Genomic DNA, 20,902 nt, shown 5'->3' on the forward strand with positions numbered 1-20,902 from the left:
ATACTTTTCAGTCTAGGAGACTCTAAACTCTGTTTTTCTCTCTAGTTCACCACCGAAGATTCCTGTTTCCCCAGCAAAGCCTGAGGCATCATCTTTTCATCTTATTTAGCCAGTGGGCAGGACCGTTCAGCATTATGTTCACCCCTCTGGATCGCTACAGTGATAGAAATCATCAGATTACAAGATACCAGTATTGTGCTTTAAAGGTAGGGCACCTTTGTCTCAGGCAATGACTTTTGTCAGACCAGTAGTTTCTCTCCTTAAACTGACAACCATGCCCTAAATAAGGTTAAAATAACAATATGATATGTTAAAATGTACGTGCAAAGGCAACAAACACACACACACCTTTAAGTACATAAGCTGAATTTTTAAAATTCCAAAATATACACACACCAACATAAGTGGATGGCTGTGTATAAATATGTAAATAATCCAACTGGGTTCTCAGTTTCAAGACACAAAACTGTTCCCAGCTCTTACCTTTATCTAGTGCATGAGAACCACATGGTTTTTCTTATTGACCCTGGAAGCAGCTGCCTTGTCAGTTTGTTCTTGCCTCAATGGAGCTGATTTAAACCCGGACCCTCATAGCCATGGCGATCTGCTAATCACACAGTGAATCAAGATCACCCCTTCTCCTGCATTCCCTTGCTTCCTCTCCTTTTCCAAGTAACTAAAGTTTATGTTCTTAATTTTTTTCTGATATTAAGAATCACAATTATGTATTTCCATATTTCCCATGGTTTGTCAACTTACTATATTAGCCAAACAAAACTTGTAAAGCTATATTTACCTTATAAGCTGAACTTACTCACTTGAAATCACTGAAGGTAAGTTTTAAATACTGTGAAATGGTAATTTTGCTGTGAGTATCTTACTCTTTAATCATAAAGATTTGTTATCATAAAATTTTATGTCCATGAAGTTACACATTTTGGCCTTTAATTCTTATTTAAAAATCCAAAATTGGGAATCTGGTGCTTCTTGGTGAACCTAGTAAGGAATACTTTAAGATCTTGTGACAATAACTGCTTGAGAAAACCCTCATCATTGACCAACATGGGAGTTAAGATTTAGGGAGTCATTTGTGTGTTATTAGATCACTGCAAGTTTCATTCTGTGTGGGGTTGTTTCATTATCAGGCAATGTCAGCAGTGTTGTGCTGTGGCCCCGTGTTTGACAACGTGGGCCTTTCCCCGGATGGCTACCTGTACAAGTGGCTTGACAACATTCTGGCTTGTCAAGATTTACGAGTAAGTATTAGCCAAAACTACATCATTTTTAAATGTCTAGGGTGTTCTGTCCTGATCGGGTTACTAAAGTGCATGAGTGTCGTTCACAACCTGATCTTCACACATCAGCCTAGGAAGTGCTGGCTTCTGAGCTGTACACATTACATCATGATGCATCAGGATAAGAAACACAACATACTTACCAAAGTTGCCATCAGCTGGGCCCAAAAGCAAGTCTCCACGAACGTCGTATGATTGAAAGGACGCAAACTACTTTTGCTATTCACAGTAACAATGAGCTAGTGACCAATAATAAGATAACCAAGAAATGTTCATCCAGATAACTAGTGAATCAAAGAACAAATAAAAATAGAAACTGAAAATTGTTTTTGGCCTGAAGAATAACAAAAATACCACATACTAAACTTGTGGGCTATAAATAAAGCCTTGCTTAGGAATGAAATGTATAGCCTTGAGTATATGTCCTAGAAAGAAAAAAGGCTGATCATCAGTGACCTAAGCATCCATCTTAGGAAGTTATAAAAAGAATAGCGTATCAAACTGAAAAAAAAAAGGGAAGGGAATAATAGAGATGAAAGCAGAAATTAATGAAAAGAAAAAAACAGAAATGATTGTTTAAGCCAAAAGTTGAATTTGTTAAGACAAATAAAATTAATTCATGGCAAATCTGATCAAGAAAGAGAGAAGGAAAAAAAAAAAAGATAGAGAAGACACATGTCACCAACATCAGAAATATAAAGGGACTATCCCTACAAATAGTAGATATTAAAAATAAAAGAGAACATATGAACATATTTGTGCCAATAAACCTGAAAATTTAGGTGAAATGGACAAATTCCTAGAAAAACACAGAAAAAAAGAAAATCTGAATAGTCATAAGTAATAAAGAAATTTTATCTGTAATTAAAATCTTCCTACAAGGAAAACTTTACGAACAGGTGGCTTTACTGTTGAATTTAACATTTGAGAAACAAATTGCATCAATTTTATACAAAATCCTAAAGAGAAAACAGCTCAAGAGAAATACATCCCAGCATATTTTACCAGACCAGAATAACCTTTTACTAACACCTGCCAAGGATTTAATGAGAAAAAAAATTTAAAGACAATTTTATTGAATAGCATAGATACAAAAATGCAAATAAAATATAAGGAAATTGAATTTAATGATACATATAAAGGACCATTCCTCATGATCACATTGGCATTATACAAGAACTTCAAGATTGGTTTAATATTCAAATATCCATCAATTTATTAGTATTTAATCATATTAATAGAGTCTCAAGAAGGAAATATGTGATCATCTCAATAGATGCAGAAAAACATTTAATGAAATTCTACATGTATTTATGAAAGAAACTCCTACCAAAACTAAGAATAAAAAAAGAACATTCTTAGTTAGATAAAGGGTGTCTAAAAAAAACCCTATTATAAACATCATAGTTAATGGTGAATATTGAAAATATTCTGAGATTAGAATGGCCAAAGACGCTTGCTTTCACCACTTCTGTCAACATTATACTGAAGATCATAGTCAATGCATTCGGAAAGGGAAAATTAAATATCAGGAGTGAAAAAGAAGAAACTAGGTTATAGATATAAATGTGAAAGCTTAAAACACTGAAGTTTCTAGAAAATAATACAAGAATACAGGAGGAAATCTTAATCCCTGGGGTCTGAGTAAGGTTTCTTCAACAGGATGCAAAAGTTACTAATTGTAAAGAAAGATCAGTTAATAACTTCACCAAAAGACATACCGTTAGAGTGTGAAAACAAAGCAAAAAATAAAAAATAAAAAGAGGGTAAACAGGCTAGTCACAGAGTGAAAGATGTCTGTAAGATAAATCCTATACTTTTTGTCTAGAGTATATTAAGAACCCCTTCAGATAAATAAAATAGAGACATTCATAGAAAAATGAGCAAGTGACTTACACAAGCAATTTACAAAAGAGGTTATTTCACTGGCCAATAAACATAAGAAACAGTTCTCAATTATCATATGATCTCACAGATATCTGTGAGAATTTGAGTAACAAGACAGGAATTTGAGAGGAATTTGAGTAACAAGACAGAGATTCAAAGAGGAAGGGAGGGAAAAATGAAACAAGATGAAACCAGAGAGGGAGACAAACCATAAGAGACTCTTAATCTCAGGAAACAAACTGAGGGTTGCTGGAGGGGAGGAGGGTGAGAGGGATGGGGTGGCTGGGAGACAGACATGGGGGAAGGTATGTGCTATGGTGAGAAAATAAATAATAATAAAAAATAATAATAATAAAAGAAAGAAACAGTTCTCAAGCTCATGAGTAATCAGATGCAGACTCACCACAGGAAATATTACCTCAAATCCACCAGAATGGTGGAGATTAAGAAGATGCACGGTGTCAATGAGGAAACAGAGCAAAAGGAGCTCTCATACAAAGCTACAGAGAATAGAAATCGGAATAACCACCTTGGAAAACTTATTGGCTTTATCATTAAGGTTGAACATAGTACACCCTGTGACCCAGCCATTGTATTCAGATATGCATTTCATAAAAAAATATATCCAGTATGCATAACCTAAGACACATACAAAATTGTTCCAAGCAACATCTGGAAACAACCCAGATGTTGATCAGTGTAGAATGAATACATTATGAAGTAATCACATATCAGAATACAGCAGTGACAGTGAATGAATGTGGAAGACTCTCAAACATGAGTTGTGTGAAAGAAAACAGACACAAAATTATATGCTATATACTTCCATTGCACAGAGTTCACAACAGCCCAAGCTAACCAGTGGTGGTGGAAGTCAGGATAGCCATTCCTTTGGAAAAGGAGAGAGAGGCTGGGGATGGGACAGTGCATAAGGCTGGCTTTGGCTTGGCTGGTAGTGTGGTGTCCTGTGTCTGGTGTTCACACTGGTGTGTTCAGTTACCATAACTCATCATTTACTTGTGAATTATATATTGTGTATCTTACACTCCAATATAAAGTTTCTAAAGCTCAGTAAAAACTGGCTGATTGTCTTTCAAGTTGAACTAACTTTTTAATGAAATGCTATTTTTAAGTCCTTTGTGATAGCATCATTGGGTTTTATCTGCTGCTAATTACTTAAGCCTATGGGGAACAGGGCTGATGATGTTGACCATCCAACTAGAATATTGCTTCCATCTTAACCTCCACCCTGTAGGTAAAACAACAACAAAACAACAAAAAACTAACTTTCCTTCTGCACCTGGTCGCACCAGGCAAGTGAAGGAAACAGAAGGAGACAGGCAAATGTTACTCTCCGACGGGAATATGGCCTCCAAGGCACCAGGCTTCTCCTGGACAAATGTGACCATCCAGTATTTGACAGTAGCTTCAGAAACTGTCAGTAAAGGATCCTACTATTTCTATCTGCTATCATGATCATTTCATGTGAGAGTCTCTGATTAAGAAGAGTTTGTTAGGAGGCTCCTGGGTGGCTCAATTAGTTAACTGTCTGCTTTTGTCTCAGGTCATGATCTCAGGGTCCTGGGATTGAGCCCCAAATTGGGCTCAACGGAGAGCCTGCTTCTCCCTCTGCCTCTGCCTCCTGCTCCCTCTGCTTGTGCCATCTCTCTCAAATAAATAAATACATATTAAAAAAAAAGAGTTTATTGGTACTGCGTATCTTTTTAAAATATTGCCAGCTACGTTTACTAATCAAGCCCCATAAATATATTCTGATAGTTTTCCTCAGACTTCTATGCATAAAGGCCATCCTTTTATATATTTCATTTTTAACCAAATATATGTATTCTTCAAAAATATTTTAAATGCAATAAGGAAACACTATCATGTTTCATTATTTTCATTATACCTTTCAGAATTAAAAATTAATAAGTGAACCCTATATAAGACAGATTTACAGAGAATCTGATTTAGTTTATACATACATTTCAATTTTCAGTTGCATCCTCTTAAGAAGAATATGTGGAGTAAAAATTCAGTTGAAGAAACACCTGGCTAGCTCAGTCAGTAGAGCACGTTAACTCTTGATCTTGGGATTTGTGAGTTTGAGCCCTGTGTGGGGTATAGAGATTACTTAAAAATAAAATCTCTTATAAAATTAAGATGAATACTCTGTCTCCATTTTCATTTTACCCAGTTTATATTGGCTAAGCATGATTGTGTGCCTTTCCCTGGAAAAACCTCTCATTAAGCATGAAAATTGCTTTTCTCCATGTTATTCAGGTTCATCAACTTGGCTGTGAAGTTGTCGTCTTGCTATTGGAACTTAATCCTGACCAAATTAATCTTTTTAATTGGGCAATTGACCGATGCTACACAGGCTCCTACCAGCTCGCATCTGGCTGCTTCAAAGCCATAGCAACTGTGTGTGGAAGCAGGTATGAATTCTTGTTAAGTGGAAGGTTCTAGTCAGTGGCAAGTACAGTGAAGGTTGCTCTTCATGATATGAATATGTGAGGGCTGACTGTTTTGCAATTATCTGAGCAGAATAAATTCTAAAGTAATACGCAATGGCCAGTATTTCCTGTAAGTCTGCAGCTACCGTGATTTTTCACATTCTCCAGAAGAGTGATGTGTAGTTATAGCACCCTTCTTATTAATTGCCTGGAAATTCACCGGGACGTCTGAGAGCAGGATTTGAAAATTATAAAGAAGGTACACTGAAGGAATTAAAGGAGTTTCTAGAAGTGTTTGTGACAGGTGGGAACTCTAAGCCCATTAGCCATCCCAAGACCAAACTAAACCAAGGAAGCAACCTGAGAATGTTATATCTCCCTATTTAAAAAAAAAGAAAAAAGAAAAAAGTAAAAGGGGTGCCTGTGTAGCTCAGTCTTTGAGCATCTAACTCTTGATTTCAGCTCAGGTCTTGATCTCAGGGTCATGAGTTCAAGCCCTGCGTTGGGCTCCACCACTGGGCATGGAGCCTACTTAAAAAAAAAAAAAAATTAATGTTATAGCTCTCTTGTCCAAAACTTCAGAAAGGAAGAAAAGAAAATGTGACACCCTGGGTTCCATGGATTATACTTGTAAAACCACCCTCTCTAATTGTGTAAATTAGTGAGGTCATTCAGCTCTGTAATTTATTTAGTGAAATAATTTCACTATTTCAGTGCAGTAATTTCATAGCTAAAATGAAAGGGTTAATGGAGACCACAAGGTGCATAAGCTGTTCCCAAGAAAGAGCTTATGCATTAGAAACAGAGAAGGCAGCTCAAGTTTATCTTTGAATAGACTCATACAGACTATTGATTCTCCTTTTTAATTAAATGTTGAATTTTAAGGGCGCCTGGGTGGCTCAGTGGGTTAAGCCCCTGCCTTCGGCTCAGGTCATGGTCCCAGGGTCCTGGGATCGAGTCCCGCATCGGGCTCTCAGGGATCCTGTTTCCTCCTCTCTCTCTCTGTCTGCCTCTCTGCCTACTTGTGGTCTCCCTCTGTGAAATAAATAAATAAAATCTTTTAAAAAAATAAATAAATAAATGTTGAATTTTAAGTAGCTATCTTGAGCTACTGGAAGGAATAAAGTGAATTAGTTTTAAATTCTGACCTATTACAACCTATTCAGTTCTAAATTAATAAGAACAAAATATTAGAAAATCTCTACTTTCAATAAACCTAAAATGAGCATGCTGTTTCAAGAGAGAGGTTTCTCTTTAAAATTCTTAGCTTTCATTTTTAAAGGTGGTAGATAACATTTCTTAGTAGTAGAATGTTTATTATACACTTTTATCTCAAAAGTTACAGCAGATGAATATAATCTATACTGTCCGATCTGCCATCATTTTATTTCATGATGTTAACATTATGAGATGATAGTTATACCTATAGAATATTATAAAAATAGCAAATTTTTTGCAAAAATCTCTTTCTCCAGAATATTTTTATTTTCAGATATTTTGATATTTTCAAAATAAATCTGTTCACATGACTCTTTGGTTTTGAAAATGTATTTAGAATATGACTTGGACCATAGATTCCCTTTGACAAAAATTAAAACAATAAAAGTTTCCTTTCTTTGCTGCCTTTCTCCCGGTGAACTCGATGTGAACTATCCTAGTCAAATTTATTTTATTGCATGGCCATCTCATAAAATATTGCACTACATTCCTCTGAGTGAATCTAGGTATTTTTCCTTAAGGAGCACAAATAAATGGCTATGAATTTAGCAATATCATCTCAGTTTTAGTAATATCTCCAGTCACAAAAATATTGAATCATAAAACTTCCCATATTCACATTTTTTTAAGGTATCATTCCAAACTATTCTGCTTTCTTAGACAAATACTGCAGATCAACTTACATTCATGACCCTCATCTATCCTGCACGAAGGTTTGAGGGCTAGACTCCGACATCAACACAACCTGTCCCCCGAGACAGTAGCCAACTCTTCTGTCATTTGTCACCACAGGGCATGTCCAGAATTTAAAATTTCAGCTGTGGCTTAAATTTGCTCTCTCTCCTCATAAATTCTCAGTCTGTGTAGTCTAGATAAGCCTCCGGATTTGTTTGAACAATCTTTGCATTTAATGTTTTCAGTACTTTTTGTGAAAGCAATTCTGGTGTTTTAGCTTTTGCTTTGTTTTCCACAAGTTTGCTTCTTAAAAACACCTAGGTACCTTATGTTATGAAATAATATGTTCCTGAAAAGTCATACCTAAACCAGGTCATATTTTAACTTTCTCAAACAAATAATCTGTACAGTAACTCCTACAAGTCATATTCTAAAGTGAAGAATCTTTCTTGTAAAGAATTATCTCCTCCTTTTCAGATAGAAATGAGCATATGCTGGATTTATTTTTGTAGGAATGTGACAGTTTATAACCAGACTCATTTATTAAGGAACAATTTACAATTGACTATAAAATACTTTTAAAAAACTGAGCGTTTTTTAAAGTGCTCCTCCTAAAAAATTAATAATAATAAATAAATAAATAATAAAGTGCTCCCCCTGAATAAAATTTTCTACTTTTAGTTTTCTGCTTTTAGAATCAGCCATTTTTGCATAATTTAATATATTAATCCCTATATTCATCAGCTGTGATAATAAAAAAAGTAGTTCTCTATGTTCTTTTTTTGTTTCTTTTTATTTCTATAGAGGACTCTGTGAGAGTGTGTGTGTGTGTATTATGAACTTTCTAAAATCTAGACAAAATTGAAACTGTAATTATAACTCTGATATATTTAGTGATATTGGGAAATTTGGAAGTCAGTGTGGATTTTAAATAAGACCAGGAGAAGTAAGGATAAAAGTAGAAAGTGGTGGTAGAACTGGCAATATTAATTTTGAAGAATTTTTTATAAAATATGTCTTACATTTGACTAAAAGCTATTAAGTGCAGCTCAGTACTATAATGTAGCACAAGAGGAAATAGCTCACCTGTCAGGCAGCAATAATTCAAATAACTATTTGACTTTTGTGTGTGCTCTTATTAATTTCCCCTCAACTCCAAATTATATCAGTACTGAACAGATAAAGAAAATGAGAAAGATTACATGGATTTCCAACATTCTAAATCAAGGCAAATAATGTGATTTATATTAAAAGTGTAGGCGGTTTCCAATTAGTGGCTTAACAGAGTTCTTCACATTTAATTAAATACTTGAGAGTTCTATTGTTTTTACCCTTATCCTCCAACACACTACTACAATGTATTTAATAAGTGTTTTAGAATAATATATAAGGTTAAAATTTTAATTTATATTTTATTGGGTTTACTTTTGGAGGTAGTTTCTGCTGCCATTGCTGTTTGTATGTCTGCTTTGCCGTAAGCTAACTTCTCATAATCTTTCCTAATTTAAATCAGGCCCAGCAAACTTGAATTATTAAAAGTAGATGTCCCACATGTCTTGAGGAAATATCAGCTATCTGTTACCAAGGAAGACAAAGGTAGCTTATGATTCATGAATCCCAGTCACACTCCCTAGCTGGTGATGCATAATCTCATTTGGTTTTGTCAGTCAGCTGGAGTATTCCAAGAGCTCACAGAGTTTAGGAACCTGGGCTCAGAAAACGTGCCATCTTGAGTTTGAATTTAGCTCTGCTTCCAGTCAAGCTCTGTGCTCCTGAGCAAGTTACCATAAACACTTTCTCATTTGTAAAATGGGAATGCTGGTATCATTAGGTTAAGGATTAAATTTAACCAGTCTTTCCTTTTAATATGGTACATGCTAGCGTCAGGAATTGCAACCATGTACAGAAATGCATCAGGATATCTACTAAGGTATTTTAAAACAATGAAAAATAACCTCAAGCCTGTTTATAGAGGGATGAGTAAACAAATCATGGAATTTTTTTAAAAAAGATTTTATTTATTTAACAGAGAGAGACACAGCAAGAGAAGGAACACAAGCAGGGGAAGTGGGAGAGGGAGAAGCAGGCTTCCTGCCAAGCAGGGAGCCCTATCTAGGGCACGAATCCAGGACCCTGGGATCATGACCTGAGCCAAAGGTAGAAGCTTAATGACTGAGCCACTCAGGTGCCCCCAATTATGACATTTTTAATCAAGTCCTTAAAAATAGATCAATGTATCTGAGCATGAGCGCTATCTGTGAACTATGAATCCAATTTCTTGACCTAAGACCAAGCACATACATAGTAGGCACTCTGTAAACACTCTTACTCAATAGCTGTTGGAAGCAGAAAGCTATGATGTAATCCATTCTATGAACTAATGAAATTAGTTTCTCTCCAGAACACCTCAAAATTCTCTGAGCTTTGTCCTTTCATTCTATAGAAGTCAGGGCTAGCGGATATTTCCCAAATTCTTCAAAACCTCCTCTCTTCCAGACCAGGGAAGAAAAAAAAAAGAAAAGAAAAGAAAGAGTTTTATTTTCTGTTTGCTTTCTGAGTTACATCTGCCTTTTATATTTATTTTATGATTTGATTTTTATTCTGAATGATCACAGCTATCTTTATCTTTTATCGTTCCACTGCCTCCATTGAATAATTTAACACTGAAAGGTATAAGATTTTGTTTCTAAGCCTATTTTAACCATATAAATACAGATGTTTTATTTGTACCCCTTCACTCATTTGAGATCTCATTTTTCGCTTCTCTGGGTTTCTTTCATTTTCTGTCTCTGTGTTTTTATTTCCTTCAATGCTGTGCTCCATAAAGTCCATAGTTCAATCCTAGGCAGCTAATTGAATGTGCCAATGATATAGTCCAGTGCACGGCTCTGCCTAGGAGGGAGATTTTGTCTTCCCTTTTCCTGCCTTTAAATCCCCAGCGATCTAGCAATATTTGCCAGTGTCCTTTTCTTTTGCTTCAAGTTTTTCTTTAAATTCCAGTTAGTGTTCTTTTACATAAAAATGCGTAGGTGTTAAATCTCCATGTTAGAGACAGCAGCATAAGATATCTCTGTTTCTGTGGGGCTCCCAGAGTGTCCTTTGTATTTTCTCAGTGCATTCCAGATACTGCAGTTTGTTAGAACTCCAAGTTAAACCAGTTATGAAAGTACTGTTCTGGGCTGTCCAGGAAGCTGATAGCACCATGGATAAGTTCGTTCTTTGGAGTCAGACTTTATCCAGGATGCAGTCTAGGTACCACTGGTCAAATACTTTGTCAAGTACTTAATGTACATGAACTTGGTTGAGTACTTAATGTCTCTAAGCCTCTAGGCTTGCCGGGAAGACAAAATAACAAATCTAGGTAAAGGCCTTGGCAGAGTAACCAGCACAGAGTAGGCACATCTTAACATAAATGTTATCCATCATTCTTCATTATCACCACAGCATGTACGCGGGCTTTCCCTCACTTCTCATCTGACAAATCAACCTTATGCTTTTTTGCTCATTTAATAACAAAAGTTTTACAAGTAGGGTGCCTGGGTGGCTCAGTGGGTTAAGCCTCTGCCTTCGGCTCAGGACATGATCCCAGGGTCCTGGGATCGAGCCCCGCATCGGGCTCTCTGCTCAGCGGAGAGCCTGTTTCCCTTCCTCTCTCTCTGCCTACTTGTGATCTCTGTCTGTCAAATAGATAAATAAAATCTTTAAAAAAAAAAAAAAAGTTTTACAAGTAATCCAATCAGGAAATGGGCAAAGGACATGAACAGACATTTCTGCAAAGAAGACATCCAGATGGCCAACAGACACATGAAAAGTGCTCCACATCACTCGGCATCAAGGAAATACAAATCAAAACCACAATGAGGGGGCACCTGGGTGGCTCAGTGGGTTAAAGCCTCTGCCTTCGGCTCAGGTCATGGTCTCAGGGTCTTGGGATCGAGCCCCGCATCGGGCTGTCTGCTCCGCGGAGAGCCTGCTTCCTCCTCTCTCTCTCTCTGCCTGCCTCTTTGCCTACTTGTGATCTCTGTCTGTCAAATAAATAAATAAAATCTTAAAAAAAAAAAAAAACCAATGAGATATCACCTCACACCAGTCAGAATGGCTAAAATTAACAAGTCAAGAAATGACAGATGTTGGCGAGGATGCAGAGAAAGGGGAACCCTCTTACACTGTTGGTGGGAATGTGAGCTGGTGCAGTCACTCTGGAAAAGAGTATGGAGTTTCCTCAAAAAGTTGAAAATAGAGCTACCTTCTGACCCAGCAACCGCACTAGTGGGTATTACCCTAAAGATACAAATGTAGTGATCCGAAGGGGCATGTGTACCTGCATGTTTATAGCAGCAATGTCCACAATAGCCAGACTATGGAAAGAACCTAGATGTCCAACAACAGATGGATGGATAAAGAAGATGTGGTATATATATATACAATGGAATATGATGCAGCCATCAAAAGAAATGAAGTCTTGCCATTTGTAATGATGTGGATGGAACTAGAGGGTATTACGCTTAGCGAAATAAGTCAGAGAAAGACAATTATGATATCTCTGATATGAGGAATTTGAGAGGCAGGGTAGTGGTTGTGGGGGATAGGGAAGGAAAAAATGAAACAAGATGGGATCTAGAGCAGACAAACCATAAGAGACTCTTAATCTCCGGAAATAAACTGAAGGTTGCTGAGGGTTGGGGGGTGGTTAGGGATAGTGTAGCTGGGTTATGGACATTGGGGAGGGTGTGTGCTATGGTGAGTGCTGTGAAATGTGTAAGCCTGATGATTCACAGACCTGTATCCCTGGGGCAAATAATACATTATATGTTAATAAAAAATAAATAAATGTTCTAGGGACACCTTGATAGCTCAGTTGATTAAACATCTGCCTTAGGCTCAGGTCATGAGCCCAGGGTCCTCAGTAGGAAGCCTGCTTCTCCTGCCTGCTGGTGCTCTCTCTCTCTTTGACAAATAAATAAAAACTTTAAAAAATAATAAATTTTTTTAAAGTTCTAGAAAAGTAATCATTTTGGAATGCAAATTAGTAAAGCCATTTTGGACAGCAATATGGCATTATCTACCAAAACTTTAAATGTTGCCCTTTGACCCTGCATGACCTCTTCTAAAAATCTGTTCTAAAGAAAGAACATTTGGTGTTATAACAGTGAAAAACACTGTAACTATGAAAAAAAATGAATATAACCTTTAAATGTCTGCAAATGCAGGTCAAAGTCTGGGCTTCTCAGGAAACAGACACAGGGTGGAGATTTGAGGGCAGGATGTTAATTAGGGAATGCCCTTGGGGTCAATATCTAGGGGGAAGTGAAGGAAGCAGGACAGAGCAGAGAAAAAGAGACCTCCACCAGTCCCACAGGGGCTGCTGCTAGTTGTGGGCATGACCTTGACCTAGGTAAATTTCTTTGGCCGAAGGCAGTTCCCAGAGAGGGATTCAGCCAGAGATCTCAGCCTCCAACACTAGTTGGAGGATTGAGTGCCTCAGTCCTGAAAGGGAGATCCAGGTAGCACACTGCAGCATCTGCTACAAGGTTGGTTATTTATGGTATAACCTTATTGTGGAATACTGTGCAGCTGTTAAGAAGAGTGGGGAAAGCCTCATTCACTGAAAAGGGTCATCTCCAAACAATGCACATGGGTATAATCACATTTATGTTGACAATCCTGTGTGATAGGGAAGAGTACTTATTTATATACACACTTTAAAAAGGGTGGTTGCCTCCAACAGTTGGGGGAAAGAAAGGAAGTGAGCATTTCCACATTTTATTCTGTACATTTACCTACACTCAGCACCAACTCACCAGCTGTGTGAGTGAGCCGTTTTCAGAATACTCTGGCCTTATGTGCTGTTTGAATCTTTTTTTGAAAGTTGCATTCATGTGTTACTAATAAGATAAAAAATTAAATTTTATTAATATCAAAAATAAGAAGTGAAAACTATCCTTTCTCATGTATTTAACAAGTGCTCACTATAATCTCTTACTAAGCTTACTGGAAGGTGGACATATATTCATAATAATATGATGCCTTTCTTGAAGGATGATTGTTCAAAAACAGAACTTCTTAGGCAATTATATTATAGAATCAAAAAAAGAACCCACAAGAAAACAATCACTCTTTTTTTTTTTTTACCTTCAAGCCATCTTCTTCTGCTTTCTGAAGTTTGCCTCAAGATAAATGTCACTCAATCACTACCTATGGACCATTTCCTAATTATTTATTTCACCAAGAGTTTTCTATTTATGACCTCTTTTCCACTGGAAAAAAACATACAGATTTTTTAAGTCATCTTTAAAGAGTATTATGCAGCAAGAAAAGAAAATGTATTTAAGTTCTGTGTTCCATTTGATTATACTGCTAGGAGCCACATCACCTTTTGGCTGGGTTCCTACTCCCCACCCCCAGTTTCCATCCCATGCGTGCGATCAATTACCAGATCCTGCCCGTTTTCTCTCCTTAGTGTTTTTCAGATCTTGTCCTCTCCTTTCTGTCTCTACCATTCTTGCCCTAATTCACACATCAGTTCCCCTTTGGAGTATTGCAACAGCTCCCAATATCAACCGCCTTACGAATCCTTTCTCTGCAGAGCACACAAGAGTGCTTCATCAAAAGCGATGTCATTGCCTCACTCCCCTACTGCAAATCCTGTAGGATCTTCTTAACTTTTAGGATGAAGTCCATCAGCTGGTTATCTTCGGAAACCTAGTCCCATCTTCTGTTCCTCTACTAACTCTTTTACTTGGTCTGCTACACAGAGACTCTTTCCTTTCCAGAAGGGATCTTACTGCTTCCTTCTTGTCATTTTCAAAATGCGGTTGTCTCTGCTTGGAACACTCCCCTGTGTTACCCTTTCTATGATGTGGCTAATGTCTCCTGGCTCTGAAAATATCAGTTTACTTGTTTCCCCCTGGAAAAGGCTTCTGTCACCCCAAGTCTGGCGTAGGTGTCCCTCATCGGGATTCTGTAGCTTGCTGTGCCTACTCTCATCATGACTAGATCATATAGATTATCTCCCTAACTATATAGTAAGTCTCCCTTAGAGGAAGAGACCAGTCTTACTTAACTTAGTATCATGAGTACTGTACGATTGTTCCTGGTATATGTATGGTGATTCCTATGTTTAGATGGATTGAATGAAAATATTAAATCTGTGAGCTACTGAGAAATATAAACATATCATCTTCTGTTCTTTCTATTTTTATTTGGTTTTCATTAAAATCTATTTACATTAGATAGGTATTTCTGTGTTCAATTATCCCAGTGCAACAATATTCAATTTTAAACAAAAATAGAGCTCTCTTCTCCTAATAAACAGCAAAAGAATGGGGGGAGGGGAGTGGCCAAGTGGGAAAATGGGCATGAAAATGTCATTAGTAAGTGTGACTGAGGTCAGTCTCTCTCTAGAATTTTGAGAGGTAATGATTTATCAAGATGACTAAACAGGCTGTCTTATAAACTGTGCTGTTTGTTTTTTTGTTTTTGTTTTCTGTTTTAGGAACTATCCCTTCGACATAGTGACATTGTTAAACCTTGTTCTATTCAAGGCCTCTGACACCAATAGAGAGATCTATGAAATTGCCACGCAGCTCATGCAGGCACGTATCATCTACTTACACAGAAACTTCGGAGAGAGGGTGGTTGATACCTGGATGGCTGCTGATTCCTGTGTATCGCTGGTGGGGATATAGAGCAGTGAGAAGACCGTGACATAACCGTCTCTAAGCACGGGAACTAACTGATGCTTTAACTTTAATACCACATTATGCCTTTATTACTTTTGTTACTATGAAGCTTGATGAAACATAAATCCTCCTGAGACTGCCAGCCAATGTTTTTTCATACCATTTCTTACTTTCCTACCTCTCTCTAGATCCTTGAAGCCAAGCTTTTCGTGTACTCAAAGAAAGTTGCTGAACAGAGACCTGGCAGTATTCTCTATGGAACACATGGCCCATTGCCGCCCCTGTATAGTGTGTCACTAGCACTCCTGTCATGTGAACTGGCCAGGATGTACCCTGAGCTCACGCTTCCACTCTTCTCAGGTACCATGCAAGGACACGTGTGATCATTTCTGCACAAAGTTATCTCCCCTTTATTTTATTTTATTTTATTTTATTTTATTTTATTAGGAGAACAAATCTGCATTTTTATTTATTTACTTTTCAGCAAGTTTAAATCCCTGAGGGGTACATTGTCACATGGATTCTGTGTCTAGCAGCCTTAGCAGGAAGGTTGCTTCGGAATTTGGACCGAACTGTGTGGCTGTTTCCATGAGGCAGAGTTACCTTTCCCCAGATTACTCTGGTTTTATTGGGTTTACCACTAGGATTCACTGTGTTGTTCCTTGGTTTGTACACATAAGAGTATCTCCTGTCTAGAGAGTATTTAGTTTCATCTCAAGCATAAACATCCTCAACTGGGAGAAGAGCTGTGTGTTCCTTCTGGTTCCAGAGACCCCTGTTATAGCCAGCAAAAATGGAAAATGGCCTTGGACCACAGGCTTCGAGAGAACATTTGTTTTTTTAGGAGTCCTGTTACCAGCAGGCTTCCACAAGCTTCAAAATAGTGGAAAGAGATCAGGGAGGCTGGTATCTTCCTTTTTCAAGTCAGTATCATTTTGGAGTCAAATTATTGATGTTAAATTCATAGATCATATTGCTTTGGACTAACTCCACTTACATATAAAAGTCAATTCTGGAATACATTTAAATATTTAAAAATGTGTTTATCTAAAATAGCATAGGTTTATCTAATATAAATAGGACAAATGCAGAGATGCTCAGATTTAGTCATAAACCTTCTAAATAACTTACATGTGTAAAATTTCCCAAATAAGTTAAATATGTGTGGCATAATTTCTAATACATATGAATCACCACAAGTTGGTCTTTGTGGTGTTGGGGATGGTGTTTTATACCTTGTTTGTTGCTACATACATAGGTTGTTGAGAGTTCAGATTTTTAGCACATCTTTACAAGTAGTCTTTGTGAGTAATTTTTGTAAAAAAATCACCTTTAAGGAATTACATTTGTTGATTTAACTTCCTGCCTGAGGAGCACCATGCTAAGGGGCTGATTTTGGTCTCTGTTGGTCCTCTTTTTCCATCTGTGTTATCAGGATCTCCATCCACATCCTCTTCCATCCCCCCACCCCACCCCTGCCCAACATCCCCTGCTTACAGTCCTCAACCCTGCAATCCACCCACTACTCAAAACCAAATATACACAGCACTTCTCCACTAAAACTTCTCTGCTCAGCTGTCCTAAAAATAACTGCTGATAAGTTTCCATCCATTGAGTGGTCTATATTAGGCACTTTATGTATACTTCATTTATCATTTCATTTCTGCAACCCCACAAGTAGTGGTTAGAAATGAGGCTCCGGGTTTGACAGCCTGGGTTCATCCCTGGCCCCGCCATTTGCTGGCTGTTTGACCTTGGGCGAGTCACGGAACCTCTAAATTCCATGTCCTTATTGGCAGTAATAACTACTTCAGAGGGTGCAAGGATTAAAACAAGCTGATAAACCCAAGCAGTTCGCTTAGTGCTGGCTTGGAATGACCACCACCACCACCACCACCATCACCACCACCACCACCATCACCACCACCATAATCACCCTTCCTATTTTACAGATGAGATGCTAAGGCTTAGAGACATTAAATAATAGGAACTCTTTCACCAATAATAAAAAAAAAAAACCCTCCCCTTCTTCCAAACTTGCTTTCCACCTTTTCATCTAAGAACCTTCTACTCCCATCTCACTTGATCTTTTACATGCCACGCCCGTTTGTCCATCCTTGCTTCTGTGCATGCTTCCCTTTGCCAGAAATGGCCCTTCTCTCCTTCTCCCTAATTCCAGTCTTCCTGAAGACCTAACTGAAAATCTGGGGTGCCTGGGTGGCTCAGTCATTTAAGTATCCAGCTCTTGGTTTCTGCTCAGATCATGATCTCAGGGTCATGAGATAAAGCCCTGAGTCAGGCTCTGCGCTCAGAGGGGAGTCTGCTTAAGATTCTCTCCCTCTTCCCCATCAAATAAATAAATTAATTGGAGAAAAAAAAAAAGACAATACCCAGGGTGCCTGGGTGGCTCAGTTGGAAGGACATGCAACTCTTGATCTTCAAGTCAAGCCCATGTTGGTTGTAGAGATTACTCAAATAAATAAACTTTTTAAAAAGTCGGGGGGCACCTGGGTGGCTCAGTCAGTTAAGCATCCAATCCTTGGTTTTGGCTCAGGTCATGATCTTAAGGTTGTGAGCTCAAGCCACATGTCATACTCTGTGCTCAGCCCAGAGTCTGCTTGAGTTTCTCTCTCTCCCTCTCCCTTTGCCCTCCCACCTCTCTAAAATAAATAAATATATCTTATTTAAAAAAAAAAAAAAAGGGGGGCACCTGGGTGGCTCAGTGGGTTAAGCCGCTGCCTTCGGCTCAGGTCATGATCTCAGGGTCCTGGGGTCGAGTCCCGCAGCGGGCTCTCTGCTCAGCAGGGAGCCTGCTTCCCCTCTCTCTCTCTGTCTGCCTCTCCATCTACTTGTGATTTCTCTCTATCAAATAAATAAATAAAATCTTTAAAAAAAAAAAAAAAAGACCTAATTGAAAATCTGCTTCTGCGGTGAAAACCTCTCCATCTATCTGCAATAGAATTAGTCATATCCTTGTCCCATACCTAAAACAGTGGGGGGGATTCCAGAAAAGACTTCCTGATAAACTAGTTCTCTTCTTGGGAAACTAAAATGTAATTCTGTTTACATCAACCAACATTTGAGAGCCACCTCTGTGCCAAGCGCTGTGCTTAGCTTATAGGAACACAGATGTGAATAAAACAGTCTCTTTTACATCAGTGGGTCATAATCTGGGAATAAGTAAAGATATGCAGTCATATGGTTTGATAACAGAGAAGCAGGTGCAATTATAAAAAAAAAAGGCACGTTCTTTGTATGAGATAGAAGACAACAATTATTGGGCCAAGAATATCAGGCAAGACCTCCTAGAGAAGTTGGTGTCTGAGCTGCAGTTGGAAAGAGGAATAGACATTTGCAAAGCAGGCAACTAACTGACATTAGAGTTGGTAAGTAGATAGGTATTACAGACCAAGGAAATAGCACATGGGTTGACTTAGAGGTAGAAAACATGCTGTGTTCCAGAGATGATGTAGTGTTCGGTTTGGCTACTACAACATGCAGGAATGGGAGAAAGCTAGAGATGATCACAGGCATCTTTTAGAAGGCTTTGCATTGTACCATAAGCAGTTTGTGGGACAGTGACTGCTAGGTGCTCCTTGAAACCCCTCAGAGCCCTGGGAACAGGGAGAGCCTCCACCAAGCTGCTTGGATTCTGAAAGCCAGTGAAAGCCACTGGCCAGTTTAAAATAAGAGAGGGGGACAAGAGCAAAATGCACTTTAGAAAGACTAACTGTCTGAGGGATGGATGAAAGAGTATCCATTTAGACCACATATATTGTGGTCTAAAGAGAGAGGATCAGTTGAGGAACAATGACAGTGGTCCACAGAGGACACTATGAAGGCCTGAACTAAGACAGCCCCCTGAGAATAGAAAGGGGAGGCCAGAGTCAAGTGCTTCCAGGCAGGGTATACAGAAGGAAGTCCCTGGTACGATATCTGGGAGGTAAGGCGTGATAACCCCACCTCGAGAGCCAGTCCAGGGAGAAGGTGAGGCTAAGGACAAAACAGAGATCATGAACGCTGCTTGGGTTATTGAGGGTAGGTGTCTGTCAGACATCCCTATGTGGAGACAGACCAGTGTCAAGGGAAGGCCAAAGGTAGGACTCATGGAAGAATAGAAGATAGAACCAAGGCAACAGATGAGATCATGAGTGAAGTGAGCACTGAGGGAAAGAACGCACTCAGACCCCCAGCTTTGGAGGACTGCGCCCAGAAAGAGTGAGGGAACAGACAGGGATGGAGACCCATCCAGAGAGGAAAGAGAACACCTAGAAGGTGGGCATCATGGAAACCTAGAGAAGAAAGGATATTGGAGGAGTGAGTGAGCAGTCTACAGCCTTGAATGGATCAGAGAGATCCCAGGAGTTAAGATCTAAACATTACCGTCTGGACCTCACAATTCACAATTACTGTTAACTGTCAGTAGTTCCTGCAGAGAAAGAGCAGCAGAAGCCACATCTCAGTGGCGTTGCTGAGAAAGCAGGAAAAAGAGAAGAGGGAGTGACAGTGGAATTTGAAGAGTCTGAGGGTGAATGGGATTTGAGCTTATTTTTTGCCCAAGAGGGAACAGCTGGTAACGGGCCGGACAAATCCAGGAAGAGGCGGTAAATAGTACAGCAAGTTTAAGAAAAACAGAAGCTCATACAATGAGTGACATGTTCAATCTAAGTTTTTCTTCAAGAATTGACTGTAGGGCTATTTTGATTTATGAAGAATAACTTTTTAAAAATAACATGGAAAAAGGACATTATAGAGATTTTCTAGCTCTTGTTTTCCCTGCTTCTACTATTAAAAACCCTGTGGTGAGATTTTTATTGCCTATACTGTCAGATGAGTTAATTCCTTGGAAGTTGCCAAACGGGTTGCACAGGTCATTCCCAGAGGAGCCAGAAACTGTACTGAGCAGCCCGCCGACGTCCTCTCACTTGCCTCCTTACCCTTCCGAAGGACCTCTACAATCCTGGCCCTCATTAGGGTGCCTCCCCCCCACACACATTGGTTGGACCTTGGGCCTGACAGACAAGATGTAATAAACATCATAGATAAGCAAATCGTGTGATGTGTTAGAAGGTAATCATTGCCTCAAAAAGACTAGAGGTTTTATGGCACTGTTAAAAAATGCATTTTTAATAGCGGTTGTCCCTCCTATTGGAAGGATGTATTCCCCTCCAAATTCCCTATCCTTTTCTAGCAGAGTTAAAATAGTTCTTTTGCTATCACATGCCTTGAATCCATGTAACCAGAAGGCTTTTCCCTCACCGAACCCGTATAGCACTCAGTTTGTTCCTCTCCGTGTCCTTTGTCACTTGCCACCTCGCCCCAGAGTTACCTCTCAACATATTTTGCCTCAGACTCTCCTCCTCAGGGACATGAACTGAACCTTGAGTCCTTGCTGGCTCCATCGTGCCCAGCACAGTGGCTTGCCCCTAGAAAAGGCCCCATGTACTGAACAAATACAGGTTCTGGGATCTGAAGGATCTGGATATATGTTGTAAAAGTTCATCGTATCAGTCATCACATCCATAAAGTTTAGAAATTAAGTCAATTTTGACATTTTGAGCTACATGGAACATCACAGCTTTATTCTGATTATTGTGGTCCAGAATTAAATAGATGGATAGTATTCAAGATTAAAAAAAAATGATAATTGTAATTTTAGGAAAAGGGCCAAATCAATTAAAGCTACTGT

The 20,902-nt window shown here is 38.6% G+C and overlaps 1 protein-coding gene and 1 pseudogene across 13 annotated transcripts in view; one reads left to right on the forward strand and one right to left on the reverse strand.

Annotated features, from left to right (window-relative positions):
- Nucleotides 1–20,902, forward strand: part of FRY (FRY microtubule binding protein) — a 446,915-nt gene that overhangs the window by 340,267 nt on the left and 85,746 nt on the right. For all 12 annotated transcript variants that reach the window (XM_082700313.1, XM_082700315.1, XM_082700306.1 and 9 more), the window contains 5 exons: nt 46–206; nt 1,146–1,256; nt 5,466–5,620; nt 15,027–15,126; nt 15,402–15,573. In XM_082700313.1, coding sequence (XP_082556439.1) covers nt 46–206; nt 1,146–1,256; nt 5,466–5,620; nt 15,027–15,126; nt 15,402–15,573 — 699 coding nt within the window. The remainder of the gene's footprint in view (nt 1–45; nt 207–1,145; nt 1,257–5,465; nt 5,621–15,026; nt 15,127–15,401; nt 15,574–20,902) is intronic.
- LOC309848905 (large ribosomal subunit protein eL33 pseudogene) lies at nt 15,703–20,615 on the reverse strand (annotated as a pseudogene). Its single transcript has 2 exons — nt 20,543–20,615; nt 15,703–16,031 (listed from the first exon to the last, which is right to left on the reverse strand). The product of its transcript is annotated as a large ribosomal subunit protein eL33 pseudogene (transcript).

Source organism: Mustela nivalis (assembly GCF_964662115.1).
Source record: "Mustela nivalis genome assembly, chromosome: 15".
In the NCBI taxonomy this organism is placed as follows: Eukaryota; Metazoa; Chordata; class Mammalia; order Carnivora; family Mustelidae; genus Mustela; species Mustela nivalis.